The sequence below is a fragment of the Sciurus carolinensis genome, chromosome 17 (genome assembly GCF_902686445.1).
Source record: "Sciurus carolinensis chromosome 17, mSciCar1.2, whole genome shotgun sequence".
Taxonomy (NCBI): domain Eukaryota; kingdom Metazoa; phylum Chordata; class Mammalia; order Rodentia; family Sciuridae; genus Sciurus; species Sciurus carolinensis.
Window position 1 is genome coordinate 53,036,490 of NC_062229.1, and position 17,171 is coordinate 53,053,660.

Here is a 17,171-nt window from a genome sequence, read left to right on the forward strand (position 1 = left end):
GCCTCATGTGAACTTCCCCTTTCAAGTTGCAGTAATGACAGTGTACCAGCCCATCACAGGCCTCATCCCTAAGGCACGGTCCAGTTTCCACATCCATCAGGCCACATTGGTGACTTGGGGTGGCCTGAATTCCATAGACGCCTGTTGCTTTTTCCATGAGACAAACTGGTTGAACATAGAAGGATTTGTGGTATGTTTTGGAGATCCTAAGAAAGAGGCCCTAAACCCAACAAGGAGGTTGGTTCAAAGGAATAGGAAGACCAAGTTCAGGTTGCTAGAAGTCCAAAGAACTTTTTTACCTAATCTTTTCATCAAGAACATTGGAAGAGAAATAGAGGGGTCAGAGATCCATCTTTTAGGCTCCTAGAAATGTATTGGCTATGTTGTAAACTAGTATTGCACTGAATTGCTGTTATTCTTAGAGGATGGGCAGCTAGAATTCAAACTCTCTTTGTATTCAGACATATGTGAAAGATGACATGCAATCCATCCTTAGGGAGGGTGGTGCTACACACATGGAGGGACTACCCAGTCATCTGGAAGCAGTTTCTGAAATGTTTTTCCTCCTTTTTCTCTCACCCCAACCTCTTCACTATTTTCTCTTGACCTTCCTCTGTGATCTTTAGAGGAAAACTACTATGTGGGAGGAAGAACCAGAATAGCTCAGCTTCTAGGTGGCACACCTTCTCTGAAACCAGTCTTTCCTAAGGTTGGCCTGGGGACAAATATGTGTGCTACTCTGTCCTGTTCCAGGGAAGGCTGTTGAGGGAACTATTCCAGTTTACTAAAGAGGAATCCTTGAACAGGTTATTTATCATCTATATGTCTTCTGACCTGTTACATTGGTAAAATAATAGAGTTTTGGAGAAGATTAAATGAGATTTTACTAGTGCAGTGCTTCTTTAAGTAATCAATACACATTAGCTGTTGCTGCTTTTGTTTAATTTTTTTTTTTTTTTAGTTGTAGATGGACACAATACCTTAATTTAATTAATTTATTTCTTATGTGGTGCTGAAGATCAAACCCAGTGCCTCACATGTGCTAGGCAAGTGCTCTACCACTGAGCACAACCCCAGCCCTGTTGTTTTTAATACATTTTTAATACCAGAATGGAGAAATAACTGTTTGCTTCAGTCCAGTGCTATTTCTTTTTGTATATTCAGATGATGCTAATTTATTGATATTTTTAATATTTTTCTAAATAAGAAATAAAGGGGGAAGAAAAAAGACATAAAAAAGAAACCATTTTTGTGATGTGATTTTTTTTTTTAATTTGAGAAACTTGCAAATAAATACAGATTTTTGTGTCCTCCCTCTTCTGAAAGAAGTGATTATCTAGGGAATGAGTAAAAAAACAACTGATGACAAACTATTTACTCACTCCATAGATGATTCTGATGCATTTAGTCCTCAGATTGGTACTAGGAAACCTTAGTGTGTGTCACAGGTCAATTGAAAAGATTTTTAATTTGCTAATGCTCCCTTCTATGTGTTGAGAATGTAGAAAGTTCTTGATATTAAAACAGCTTTCTATGCAGTCAGATACCCTGTTCAGAGGCACAGGTACAGAGAGTTATATTGGTTATTAAAATATTGAAATACTTTCACAGATAACTCAAACTCTCAGAAGGCCCCCAATTCCAGCCCTTACCCTGGTATCCCCAAATTCAGCAACTAAAGAGTTTATCTCTGGCACTCCAGGGACTTCCCAAACCCAGTTCCAGTGCACCAAATGGTATCTGTTTGGTTGTTTCTTTTCCTGTTCCACACTGGTTGTTGAATGACTTAGTAATCACCTTGACCCCATGGGATTGAATACACTGGGGTTTCACTTCCAGTTTTGTTAACACAGCTTGACTTAAACTGCCCTCATATCACCAATGACATTCTAAACCTTTCTTTGATTTCCGTTCCATCTCAAAACTATTCAACCTCTTACTTTTTGAGACTTTCCACAATTGCCATTACTTTTTTGCCCCTGTTTTATCCTGGTAATTCTTCCACTGGTTTTTCTATTCTTGATTCTCAGCCATGTCTGAGAATTCTTTCACCCTCTCTGTAGTCTCAACTTCCATTTTAGCATCTGCTTTTATCATTAACTTCACAAAGACCATCTTATTGCCATCTTGTTTACCAGATTATAAATGATTCTCGGTCATACCCAAGAACAAACTCCTGGCTTGATTCTAAAGACTGGTTATCATTCCATCTTCCTTTCATTTCCAACTCCTCTGCAACTAAACATGATTTATGCTCTTTAATCTGTCTTTTAACTCTTGAGACATATTCCATATTCATTTTCTTGTTCTTTCAAATATTATATGCTGCATAGCATGCTTAGTGCTTCTGTTTTTGTGTGCATTATTACTCGTGACTAGAAATAATTTTATCTTCTTTATGATAATTTTATTCACATGCAAATCCCATATTAGTCTCCTGTGCTTTCTGGACAGCTTTTGACTGTGATATGGTAGTCTTACTGATTTCTCATTTCTCTGCCTGTAGATTTACAGGATATTGCATCAAATTCCATTTTGGTGTTTTCTTTCATACTGTTACTTATGCATTATACTCTCCTGTTACAAGTGACAGAGACTTTCCTCTTGTGTTTTAGCATTCCAGGTGGTAGATGGTTCAGACACAGCTATGGTCTAGGTATTTGAATGATGTTTATAAAGACCCAGTCATTCAGGCAGCTTCTCAATACATGATATCAAGGCCATGACCAACTATAAGCCCAAATTTTCCTTACTCTCAGAAAAAGAGAAATAGACATACAGACAGATATTTAGTCAGACCTGTAGTAGCCCTGTATTTAGTAATCCTCCTGAAAGCGCTCTGATTGGCTTCACTAGAGTTATGAGTTCACCCCTATACCAATCACTATGCCCAGAAGATCCATGTTATTTGCCTCTTGGTAGGGCTACAGAGTTGAGAAACCATTAAAACTAAAGGGATTTGGGAGGCTGCAAGTGTGACCAAGTAGTAGTGTTTGTAGAGTGTTTGCCTAGCATGCATGAGGCCCTGGGTTTGATCCTCAGTCTGAAACAAAACAAAACAAAACAAAAGCAAAGTAGACATACACACACACGCACACACACACACACACACACACACACACCCCAAGTCATAGATAGGCTACTGCAAGGAATGTAATGTGAGAGAAGGTAACAGTGGGTTCATTGAGTTCCTACTGTGTATTGTTCATTACTTATTATATTGGAAGATTTACATGTTTTCATTTGTTAAAATTTCATAACAACCTTAGGTTACAGGATTAGGAAGGTTAGGAACATGCTCACAAAGTTAAACAGGGTGGAATAAAAATGGAAACGACTCATCTACTTGTGTACTTAACAGAGCAGGGAAATTGATACAGACTGCATTTTAGTTGGTCTCTGATAATAATGGCAACCCTTTACTCTCCAGGGAGAGGTTCCATGAAAGATATTGGCATGCATCATACATCATTTGTAATTTTATTAACATGTCTGTGAGCAGTCTTTTTTCCTGTCCCCAAATGTAAAACACGAATTAAGATTTGCATCCAGGTTTATGATACTATAAGGGGTAGATTTTTCACCTTTTATGTGCAGTCTATCTGAAATTTTGTTAGATTTTTTTATTAGACTTAACTCCATTAACAAACAGACTCATACATGCAATACAAAATGTTGAAAGTCACACAGAACAAGAACCATTAGAGACATATTTTCTTGCAGGTCATCAGTAGTGTGCACAGACAGAACAATAGGAAGGATGCCTTCCCAGGGCCTGGACTTCAGGAAGAACAGGTCAGAGGTAGGGAAATGAGACCTTGATAAGAAACCAAGCACTCTAATTGCTTTTAATTTGACCAAGTCCAAACTGGTTCTGTGTTTGTATATTTTGCCATAAAGTTAGACAACCATCTGTATAACCAGATAAAACGAAAAAGCAGTATGTCCCCTGTCATCTTCATCTTTTTATAGTTTGATAAGCCCCAAGAGGAGTTTTTTTTATTTCTCGGTATGTACTTTTCTTCCAAATATGTCTTAGGTCTATGTCAGTCTATGTCATCTTCTTCCTGGAGTGCTTAACTGGGGTTCAAATGACCATGGTTAGCCCATTCAGTAAATCCTTCCAAAGGCAGGACATTATTCAGACAACCTAAGACCAAAGGCTGCTCAATTAGTAGTTTGCAGCAATAACTATGTGATTTTTTTAAATGTAAACCTTCAAGAGCCTCTGTGGTATTCAGTAATAATAGTTTAGAATTTTATTCTAAATGAAGTGTAATATAATTATGTAGGGACATTTACTGAACATTAGGTCACATCTTCTTTAAACCAAATTGGCACTAAGTTTGTTGATCAACGTCTATAGATGGATACGTGATCATGGTGAGTTCCTTGCTCTGTAAAAACTGCTTGTATTTTCTCTCTTGGCCTGATATTAAAATGAAACCAGTAATTCTTAGTATTAGAAAGGAAAGCACATTGTGACACTCAGAAATAACATAATCATTTCTTTTTATGACTAAATGATCCTGCTTTTTTTATGTTCTACCCACTCACCATTTCAGTGTTCACAGTTCCTAGAGAGGAACTGAAATCTGTTTCTTGCTGTTTAAGGGGCATATAATGTTTTACAAACACAAAGTGAGTAATAATGGCATCTTGACTGGAAAAGATGTTCCGGAACGTTTGCTCCCAGGGTTGCTGTACACTTGTGCCAAGTTGGATAGCTCTTTTGAAAGTAGGTTTATATTTCTCTAAATGTACTTAGTAAAGTTCCCTTGGTCTCGTTTGCTTCAGTCAGTCTTCTACCTTCTGAATCTCTGCAGTATTTAAAATAACTGAATCATCTGAGGACCCTGGAGAAATACAGATTCAGATTTAGCAGTTTTGCTTTAGTGGCCTGAGATTTTATATGTTTAAAAAGCCCCCAGATGATATACATGCTGCTGATTTGTAGACTACATTTTGATTAGTAAGGCTCTAGATACTATCCTGTTAGAGAATGATGTTCATGAATCTTGTTGAGATCTAATTGTTATCTCACACACCTGACAAAGTAACAGTACCCAATAGTTGAATACATGAATGAGAGGAACTCCCTGTTTCTACATTTACAACTAATTTGAGGCATACATGTCCTAGAAAAAAATCCAGAGATTATTTTATAAAGAGAGAAAAGACAGAAATAAATGTTTTGGTTTTCCCAACCAATTTGTATTTTCATTGCTACAATTCCTGCACTCAAGGACTAGTGCTATCAGAATGTACGTAATTAAAACGATTAGGGAAGCTAATGAGGAGATGAAAGAGCAAATGCAGGCATTGAAGGAGGAGATGAAAGAGCAAATGCAGGCATTAAATGATCGCACCAATCAACAGTTAAAAGACCAAATACGGGAAGCAAGAGATCATTTCAATAAAGAGTTAGAGATACTGAAAAAAAAACAAACTGAAATACTTGAAATGAAGGAAACAATAAACCAAGTTAAAAACTCCATAGAAAGCATAACCAATAGAATAGAGCACCTGGAAGACAGAACCTCAGACATTGAAGACAATTTATTTAATCTTGAAAGCAAAGTTGGCCAAACAGAGAAGATGGTAAGAAATCATGAACAGAATCTACAAGAATTATGGGATATCATGAAAAGGCCAAATTTAAGAATTATTGGGATTGAGGAAGGCTTAGAGAAACAAACCAAAGGAATGAACAATCTATTCAATGAAATAATATCAGAAAATTTCCCAAATCTGAAGAATGAAATGGAAAACCAAGTACAAGAGGCTTATAGAACTCCAAACATACAAAATTACAACAGACCCACACCAAGGCACATTATAATGAAAATACCTAACATACAAAATAAAGACAGAATTTTAAAGGCCGCGAGAGAAAAGAATCAAATTACATTCAGAGGGAAACCAATAAGAATATCAGCAGATTTTTCAATCCAGACCCTAAAAGCCAGAAGGGCCTGGCACAACATATACCAAGCCCTGAAAGAAAACGGATGCCAACCAAGAATCTTATACCCAGCAAAACTTACCTTCAAATTTGACAATGAAATAAGATCCTTCCATGATAAACAAAAGCTAAAGGAATTTACAAAAAGAAAGCCAGCATTACAGAACATTCTCAGCAAAATATTCCATGAGGAAGAGATGAAAAACAACGATGCAAATCAGCAACAGGAGGCGCTAGCCTAAAGGAATAGCCAAATAAAGGAGAAACCAAATCATGTCAAAAACAAATATGAGTCCATTGACTGGGAATACAAATCATATCACAATAATAACCCTGAATGTTAATGGCCTGAACTCATCAATCAAAAGACATAGACTGGCAGATTGGATTAAAAAGAAAAATCCAACAATATGCTGCCTGCAAGAGACTCATCTCATAGAAAGAGACACCCATAGACTAAAGGTGAAAGGATGGGGAAAAACATACCATGCACACGGACACAGAAAAAAAGCTGGAGTATCCATCCTCATTTCAGATAATGTGGACTTCAAACCAAAACTAGTCAGAAGGGATAAAGAAGGACATTACATGCTGCTTAAGGGAAGCATAAATCAGCAAGACATAACAATCATAAATATCTATGCCCTGAACATTGGCTCATCCACGTACGTCAAACAAGTCCTTCTCAATTCCAGAAATCAAATAGACCAAACACAATAATACTAGGCGATTTCAACACACCTCTCTCACCACTGGATAGATCGTCCAAACAAAAATTGAATAAAGAAACTATAGATCTCAACAACACAATCAGCAATTTAGACTTAACAGACATATATAGAATATACCATCCAACAAAGAACGAATACACTTTCTTCTCAGCAGCACATGGATCCTTCTCTAAAATAGACCATATTTTATGCCACAAAGCTACTGTTAGCAAATACAAGAAGATAGAGATACTACCTTGTACTCTATCAGATCATAATGGATTGAAATTAGAAATAAATGACAGAATAAAAAACGGAAACTTCTCCAATACTTGGAGACTAAATAATACACTATTATATGATGAATGGATAACAGAAGACATCAGGAGGGAAATAAAAAAATTCTTAGAAGTAAACGAGAACAAAGACACATCATATCAAAATCTCTGGGACACTATGAAAGCAGTACTTAGAGGAAGATTTATTTCATGGGGCGCACTCAAAAAAAGAAGTAGAAATCAACAAATAAGCGACTTAACACTACAGCTCAAAGCCCTAGAAAAAGAAAAGCAGACCAATACCAAAAGTAGTAGAAGACAGGAAATAGTTAAAATCAGAGCCGAAATCAACGAAATCGAAACAAAAGAAACAATTGGAAAAATTAACAAAATAAATAGTTGGTTCTTTGAAAAAATAAACAAAATTGATAAACCCTTAGCCACACTAACAAAGAGAAAGAGGGAGAAAACTCAAATTACTAAAATTCGGAATGAACAAGGAAACATCACAACAGACACGAGTGAAATACAAAACATAATTGGAAGCTATTTCGAAAATCTATACTCCAACAAAACAGAAAACCTCGAAGACATCAACAAATTTCTAGAGACATATGAATTACCTAAACTGAACGAGGAGGACATACACAACCTAAATAAATCAATTTCAAGCAATGAAATAGAAGAGGTCATCAAAAGCCTACCAACAAAGAAAAGTCCAGGACCAGATGGGTTCTCAGCCGAGTTCTACAAAACCTTTAAAGAAGAGCTCATTCCAATACTCCTCAAACTATTCCATGAAATAGAAGAGGAAGGAACCCTCCCAAACTCATTCTATGAAGCCAATATCACCCTGATACCTAAAACAGACAGAGACACATCGAGGAAAGAAAATTTCAGACCAATATCCTTAATGAACATCGACGCAAAAATTCTCCACAAAATTTTAGCAAATCGCATACAAATATATATTAAAAAGATAGTGCACCACGATCAAGTGGGTTTTATCCCAGGGATGCAAGGTTGGTTCAACATTCGGAAATCAATAAATGTCATTCACCATATCAACAGACTTAAAGTTAAGAATCACATGATTATTTCAATAGATGCAGAAAAAGCATTCGATAAAATACAGCATCCCTTCATGCTCAAAACACTAGAAAAAATTGGGGTAGTGGGAACATTCCTAAACATTATAAAGGCAATCTACGCTAAGCCCATGGCTAATATCATTCTAAATGGTGAAAAACTGAAAGCGTTCCCCCTAAAAACTGGAACAAGGCAGGGATGCCCTCTTTCACCACTTCTATTCAACATCGTCCTTGAGACTCTAGCCAGAGCAATCAGACAAACCAAAGAAATTAAAGGGATACGAATAGGAAAAGAAGAACTCAAACTATCCCTGTTCGCTGATGACATGATTATATATTTAGAGGAACCTGGAAATTCCACCAGAAAACTTTTAGAACTCATAAGTGAATTCAGTAAAGTAGCAGGTTACAAGATCAATGCTCATAAATCCAATGCATTTTTATACATAAGTGATGAATCTTCAGAAAGAGAAATTAGGAAAACTACCCCATTTACAATAGCATCGAAAAAAATAAAATACTTGGGAATCAATCTCACAAAAGAGGTGAAAGACCTCTACAATGAGAACTACAGAACACTAAGGAAAGAAATTAAAGAGCACCTTAGAAGATGGAAAGATCTCCCATGTTCCTGGATAGGCAGAATTAGTATTGTCAAAATGGCTATACTACCTAAAGTGCTATACAGATTCAATGCAATTCCAATTAAAATCCCAATGATGTACCTTGTAGAAATAGAGCAAGCAATTATGAAATTCATCTGGAAGAATAAAAAACCTAGACTAGCTAAAGCAATCCTCAGTAGCAAGAGCGAAGCAGGGGGTATTGCAATACCAGATCTTCAACTCTACTACAAAGCAATAGTAACAAAAACGGCATGGTATTGGTACCAAAATAGACAGGTAGATCAATGGTACAGAATAGAGGACATGGACACAAACCCAAATAAATACAATTTTCTCATACTAGACAAAGGTTCCAAAAATATGCAATGGAGAAAAGATAGCCTCTTCAACAAATGGTGCTGGGAAAACTGGAAAACCATATGCAATAGAATGAAATTAAACCCCTATCTCTCACCCTACACAAAACTCAACTCAAAATGGATCAAGGACCTCGGAATCAGACCAGAGACCCTGCATCTTATAGAAGAAAAAGTAGGTCCAAATCTTCAACTTGTTGGCTTAGGATCAGACTTCCTTAACAGGACTCCCATAGCACAAGAAATAAAAGCAAGAATCAACAACTGGGATAGATTCAAACTAAAAAGCTTTCTCTCCGTAAAGGAAACTATCAGAAATGTGAAGAGAGAGCCTACAGAGTGGGAGAATATTTTTGCCAACCATACCTCAGATAGAGCGCTAATTTCCAGAATCTATAAAGAACTCAAAAAACTCTACACGAAGAATACAAATAATCCAATCAACAAATGGGCTAAGGAAATGAACAGACACTTCACAGAAGAAGATGTACAAGTAATCAACAGATATATGAAAAAATGTTCAACATCCCTAGTAATAAGGGAAATGCAAATCAAAACTACCCTAAGATTTCATCTCACCCCAATTAGAATGGCGATTATCAAGAACACAAGCAACAATAGGTGTTGGCAAGGATGTGGTGAAAAAGGAACACTCATACATTGCTGGTGGGGTTGCAAATTAGTGCAGCCACTCTGGAAAGCAGTGTGGAGATTCCTCAGAAAGCTTGGAATGGAAACACCATTTGACCCAGCTCTCCCACTCCTTGGCCTAAACCCAAAGGACTTAAAATCAGCATACTACAGAGATACAGCCACATCAATGTTCATTGCTGCTCAATTCACCATAGCCAGATTGTGGAACCAACCTAGATGCCCTTCAGTTGATGAATGGATAAAGAAACTGTGGCATATTTATACAATGGAATATTACTCCGCAATCAAGAATGATAAAATTATGGCATTTGTAGGCAAATGGTCGAAATTGGAGAATATCATGCTAAGTGAGATAAGCCAATCTCAAAAAACTAAAGGACGAATGATCTCGCTGATAAGTGGATGAGGACATATAATGGGGGTGGGAGGGGTTAGCATTAGGTTTAGGGTTAGGTTTAGAGTTAGGCTAAGGAGAGCGGTAAGAATGAAGGAAAGAAGGACTGTATAGAGGGAAAAGAGGGGTGGGAGGGGTGGGGGGGAAGGGAAAAAAATAAACATCATTACCCTATGTAAATGTAAAAAAATAAATAAAAAAAAAAAAGGACTAGTGCTAATATTCATGGTTGGTTTAAAAATTAGCAGGGTGGGCCTAAATGGCTGGTCGGGGTTTAGTTCTGGTGCTTATTTATTAGTTGTCTGTTAGATACCTATTTTGTATATTTTGAATAATAGGTGTACAATTGTCTTGCATAATCATTTTTAAGTAGGAGTTGTGATCCCAATGCATGTATGAAGTTTTTATAATTATTTTACAAATGTGCAGAAGAAAGGTCTTAAAAGAGGCACTCAGTCCAGATTTTTTTTTCTAATTAGTAGGGGAAGAAACAAAATTTTTATCTGTTTCCCCCTGAAAATGTTTTTCACATTCTTAACAGTTGATAACTAAAATGTAGAATTAAAAAAGAAGACAAGTTCATGTGTGTCCTCTCTTGAGACTCCGGGGAAAATGTCACCTGAGATGTTAGGTGATGAATTCAGTATGGGAGTCCACACCTCTTGTTTCACTTCTAAAGTCAGGCTGAAATCACTTTTGAGTGACTGAAATTAACAAACTGATCTGAATATTTAAGCCCTACTTATTTTAAATTGGGATAATTGTGGCAAGTTTTTCCTTGAAGAACTCAAATCATTATTTTGATTCTTCAACTTAGTAATATAACTTTGAGATTAACATGGAGCTTTGGTTATTATAGAGTTTGGGAAGTTACTCTATCTTGTATCTTACTTCCCTTTCTTTAAGGAAGGCCCATAATTACCTGCTTCCAGAGCTTGTTTGTTTGTGAAACAATCAAGATATGTTTGGAAAATCACAACATAAATTGTTTTAAAATATCAGTTGTTAATAAAGATGTAAAGATGTTCAGATGAAGTAAACTCTAGTGATTAGAGAGTGACATGTTGCGCTACCTTCTGAAACTATTCAGGATAGTATAGCATATATCTTCATTTTTTTCCCTCTCTACTCTAGATTAGTGCTTGAGCATGTGCTTTTAGTATCTTTTCTGAAAGAAAACATCCATATACCATTTTAAGCTGTATCAGCATTGATATGGACTTCTATATTCCTCTTAAATATATAAGCTTTTGATCATTTTTCTGGATCTAGAGTTTTGTTTTTTGTTTTTTTTTTAATGATAAAATTCATTCTGCCTGAGTTCTTGGAATTGAGGCAATTGTGAAACTGTGAGCATGGTAGCCATTTTATTTGCCTTTGATTTTCAGGCTTATGTTTCCTTGGTCTTTCTCTGACTCAATGTTTTACTTATCTTCTTGGTCACAACTGAAAACCATCTAATATTAGCTCTGTATTTTATTTCTCTTCTTCTCTGTAGATCATAGTTGTATTTTCTTATTTACTTTTCTCTGTGCTCATGATTTCAAGAATGAGTTCTGTTGCTCTTAAACTTGATTTGTTACATAAGATCAGAAATATAAATAGGGAAAGAATAAATAGATCCTTATCACCCATTTCTTTTTGTATACTGGGATACCTGCAGCTAAAGGGTAGAAGTGTATGAGACAAAAAAGGTATTAATTTTAAAAACTTGGTAAAAGCGAAAAATATTTTCAAAATCTTTTGTCACTTTTAGATCAAGAAGATTTGGTCTGTTGAGAAACTTTCTATCTTAACCAGTTCTGATCTTTCCTTCCTAGTATTTAATTCTTTAGCATCCAGTGGAAAACTCCTTCCAACCCTAGAAGTGGGTAGCTGTGGTCATTTTTAACTAAAACTTTATGAGTTGACTGAGCATGAAATTGAGGGTTTTTGAGGATGCAGTTTCTTCTCCCCTTGCCTACATGATTGAAGCCTGAAATTCTACAAAGAGCTATTAAAAAAATAAAAAAATTAAAAAAATTAAGGTCTAAACTGGTCACAGTGGCATAATTGTAATTATTTGGGAGTAATTGTAGTTACTTGGGAGGCTGAGGCAGGAAGAGTCTAAATTCCAGGCCAGCCTGGGCAACTTAGCAAGACCCTAAAGAAGGGCTGGGGATGTAGCTCTGTGTAGCCCAGAGGAGAATGGGGAGCTTGTTCCAGATGGTCTTTTAATGGGGAGATGGGGCGTCACCAGGACAGGCCTCCAGCACACTAACAGAGCTCTCTCTGTTCCCGGCGACAATGGAGGCGATTCTTAAAGTGGTAGACTGCTTGCCTAGCATGTGTAAGGCTGTATGTTCAAACCCTGGTACTGAAAAAAAAAAAAAATCCATGATGTGAGAACTACAGAGTATTGCTGTACACACACACACACACACACACACACACACACACACACACACATTTAAATATGTGTATACACACAAACATAAATGTGGTCACTTAAGACTTGGGTCTAAAATTCCAGAAGATTTTATATGTAAAAAGCAGGTTCATACAACTTCCAGTTAAACTTTTATAAAAATTATATTACCTCTTGTAAACTCTTAATGATTATATTTGGATATTTGTCTTATCTGTGCCCAATTTGTATTTCAATTGAGAAAGAGAGATACTCTATTTCATATTGATTGGAGTTTCAATGGATACCTTTTTATATACTTTTTAGGGTAAAACTATCTTAAGATTTTCATGGAAATACTAAAAATATCAGTAGTGGGTACATCTGAATGATGGGATTATGGATAATACTTTTATAGCTTTTTAAATTTGCGATAATAAGCATATCTCAATTTTATAGTCAGGAGAAATGTTGATTTTAAAATGATTGTCACTTATTTGGGAAGATGCTTATGAACTTTTAGAAGGTCTTTTTCCATAGTCTTTTAATTATTGTTCCTTTTTTGATCTGTGAGGTTCTCATAGCTTAGAAGTCAAGTGAGTCACTACATATGACTCGCTGTATTTGTCAGCTTAGGCTGCCTTAACAAAATGCCATAGACTGGGTGGGATAAACAATGGGAATTTGTTTTCTCACATTTCTGAAGACTGGAAGTCTGAAATCAGGAGGTCAGCGTGGTTGGGTTCTGATGAGGGCACTCTTCCTGATTTGTAGTTGGCCACTTTCTTGCTATGCCATTATATGCAAGGAGGAGGAAAAGAGAGGGAGAACACACACGTATACTCTCTGCTGTCTCTTCTTATAAATGCATTAATGTCATCATGACCTCATCTAACCCTAATTACCTCCCAAAGTCCCCATCTCCAAATATTTTTGTCTTGGGGTTAGAGCTCCTAAGTATAAATTTGGGGCAGAACACAAATATTCAGTCCATAATACTTGCCTTTATCAAGCTAGTATACAAGATTTCCAGAAGTTGCATGTAAAATAAAAAAAATACTGATAGACTATCCATAAAAAGCATAAATGGTAGTTATCTCCAGGTAGAAGGAAGAGATTTTTCTCCATTTCTTATACATTTAAAGTATGTTGCTTTTATAACTGGAAAACTATAATAGATATTCTTTTTTAAAGGAAAATGAAACTGCAGAATGTAACTTATAATAATCTTAAATTTTAGAATCCTATTATTTCATCTTCTTGGGAGTTTTCTGAGAGTTAATGTAGGTGTCTACTATACTCTGAGTACTTGGTTCTGGGCACTTAATGGAATCCAGTAAATGGTTGTCACTGTTCTTTCTTTTCCTTCTTTTAATATGATGACATGTTAATTATAATAATTATTATTATATTGCCACATGAGATATTCTGTTGAGTAAATAATACAGGAAAATAAACAATGTCTGCAAAGACAGAACAGATATGTTTGTTAGAATGCTTTTTAAAAAGATGAATTAGTTATAAATAAAATAGCCCATTATATGTTTACTTTTGAAATTTAGTTTTTTAGATTCTAAAAACAAAAACAAAAACAAAAACAGAATTGATGACTTCTTTTCATTAATGTTCAATGACAAATTTAATATAAGCTCCTTAAGTGTTTGCAGTAAATCAACAGGTAAATGGTGACAGTAAGAAAATTTAAAGTTAAACTTGATGTACTTCATTCTTAAGACTAATTTGAGTCTAATTCCTGAGGCTGGGGAAATTTTTGTTGTTGTTTGCTTGCTTGGTTCTGCTGCAAAAGCTCTTTCTTTTCTTCTTTCAAATGCATTGTCTCTTATTATGTAATCTCTTGTGTATAGAGTCTGTCTTTGCTTGATTTTTTTTCCTTCAATTAATTCCACATCTGAATGTAATAATTCTAGTTTTTGGGGGTCTGTAAATCAATAGGTTAGAAATGCCCTGCAAGGTAGTCATGTTTTTTGTCACGTAGGGACCTGACTGCTGGCCGAATAAATCATGATGTTGTGATATATTATTTCCAGTTGCTATAAATTTTCAATATTTAGTGTATCAGTCATACTAAATCAAGATTCAGTTATTTAATTTTGCTTAAATCTGTATTTTAGATGGGAATCCTTTTCTCCATTAGTAGGTTTGAATTTTCTTAGTCAAATTCCAAGCATGCCTTATAAAACCGGCCACAGAATATACATTTGAACCAATGGTTTTTTATGTTTACAAGGGAACTTAACTATCCCTTGCTTGACTATATTCCAAATTATGAATTTTTCCTCATAAATAATGTTTTTCTTTAATACTTTAGATCACTGTTGTCACCATTGTTTTGGTAATTTGGTTCCCCGATATTAGTGAAACAAATTGAGATAACACTCTGTGTTGTGTTGACATGTGACTTGATTGGGAATCTAGTCATTCCACAGATGATTCTTGAAAGTGAAAAAATATATATATTGTTCAGAATTCAGGGTTATCCCCTACATAATTAATGTATCACTACCAAATTGCTTTTTAAAACTGTTTCTGACAATGCTGAAAAAAATATTTTTCTTTCTTTCTCTTCTTCTTTCTTTCTTTCTTTCTTTCTTTCTTTCCTTTCTTTTCTTTCTTTCTTTCTTTCTACCAACAGGACACAAAAATCGCTTCACTGGAGCGAAACATAAGGGATCTTGAGGATGAGATCCAGATGTTAAAAGCCAATGGTGTGCTGAATACTGAGGACCGTGAAGAAGAGATCAAACAAATAGAGGTTTACAAAAGTCACTCCAAGTTTATGAAGACCAAGGTATGACCCAGAGTTAGACTTTTATATTTTTGGTGTGACTACATGCATACTTTTTCCAGATAATCACATATTATGCTTTATGTAGTATTATGAAATAGATGGACAATGAAGAATAATGCAGAGGATTGTTCGTTCAGAAATGTAGATTCCAAAAAGGAATTAGGTTAAACTTTGGTAGTTTAGGTCTTAACAAAATATCATAAACTACCACAGCTGAGGTGTATCAAGCACAGTATTAGGTGACCTACACACAGTGCCCAAATCACTGTAGGAATGAAGACCGCAGGCATAGATATGAATGAACTCAAGAAGTTTGGACTGAGGTTGTTGCTTAATGGTAGAGCACTTGCCTATGATCATGAGTGGCCCAGGGTTCAACCCCAGTACTGGGGGAAAAGAAAAGTTTGGGGGAAATTATTGTTTGGGCTTTAGCTTTTCCTCCCCATTCCATCATTCAACCACAGGAGATTAGTTGTTCAAGTCATTTCTACAGCTGGCCTTGAAATCGGCAACCTTTCTCCTTTATCATGGAATCTGTTTAGGTGAATAAAACGTTTCTGTAGTCTTAAGCAAGACATGACCTTTATTAGCCCACCTTTGTCTCAGAGACCATCAGTTTTTGAGTTAGAGTAATTTTTAGTGGCTAGTTACTTTTGAGAGTTCCAAAAATGATCAAGTCTGAGAAATGTTTGAAGAGATCTTGTAGTGGGGTGAGGTGGAAAGAGTGAAGGCTAAAGACTAAAACAGACTCTGGAAAGTCTCTAGCTTGCCCTTGCTAGCAGCATGGACTTAGGGGGAGTGACTTAATTCACTCAGTCATACTCTCCTCCTCTATGAAAAGGGGTCAACACTACCAAATCTAAAATATGACTCGAGGAGATTGAATGAGATAATGTAGTTAAAGCATCTGTCTCAAAAAAGTAACTAATAATTATAAGCATTATTCTCAAAGGTATATAATGGACTAATAATAATAATAATAATAATAATAGGAATGTCATATTTAAACTGAACTATGTGAAAAATTTATTTCTAAGAAACAAAAGTAAAAATGAATTCTTAATTCATGCATATATACCTTAGAGACTGATAAACATTAGCTAAAAAGTACAAGAGTCAGTTTTTATATTTTCTTCATTGAAAGAATATCCTGACTGAATTGAACAAGATTATTTACTGCTCATTACTGATTTTTCTTGATTCTCCTGCTTCGAGAGGTAAGTAGGATTTCTTATTTAAGCATAGGAATGTTGTTTGCACTAATTATTACAATGAATAAAGAATGTAGAGGAATGTAGAAGGGGAAGGGAATATTTTAAATAAACATCTATTTTGATCTTGAATGGATGGTTGGAATTGGTAGAGCCTTTTGAAAGATTTGTGATTAAATTAAGTATCAGTGAAGACCTAAATTGCCTTTTTAAGTATGATATCATAGCAAAACCAGGACATCACATTTTTTGGAAAGGTAGAAGATTGGTTACAAAAATAAAAAAGCAGATTATTAGAATCTCAACTGGTGAGAAGGTAGGGATACCAGGCATAGTTGACTAAGGCAGAAATCCCAGAAACTAGTAAGTCCTTTGGCACATGGACATTGTCCTTAAGAACTGAGACTCTGGGAAACCTTCTGAACTGTACAAGTGTTGCCTGAGGGAAATTCTGATTTCCTACCCAACTCTGAAGGCTTTGAGGACTCTGACAATAAGGGCTGAATCTAAAGAGGCCACAGAAAGCACGAGTTACTTTCAGGAACATTATTAAGCCTTTGAGAATGGAATGTACCATATAAATAATTGTTTTTCCAAAAAGTGATGGCATCCCCTTTCTGTACAATACTTTGTTCCTAGTCTAACATGTTTTTTATCTACTGATTCCAGGATTTCTATAGTAACCATTCCC

General features: G+C 35.6%; 1 protein-coding gene across 6 annotated transcripts in view; it reads left to right on the forward strand.

The window, feature by feature from the left end:
- Positions 1-17,171, forward strand: part of Erc2 (ELKS/RAB6-interacting/CAST family member 2) — a 978,194-nt gene that overhangs the window by 335,212 nt on the left and 625,811 nt on the right. For all 6 annotated transcript variants that reach the window (XM_047532409.1, XM_047532410.1, XM_047532412.1 and 3 more), the window contains one exon: positions 15,114-15,269. In XM_047532409.1, the coding sequence (XP_047388365.1) occupies positions 15,114-15,269 (156 nt within the window). The remainder of the gene's footprint in view (positions 1-15,113; positions 15,270-17,171) is intronic.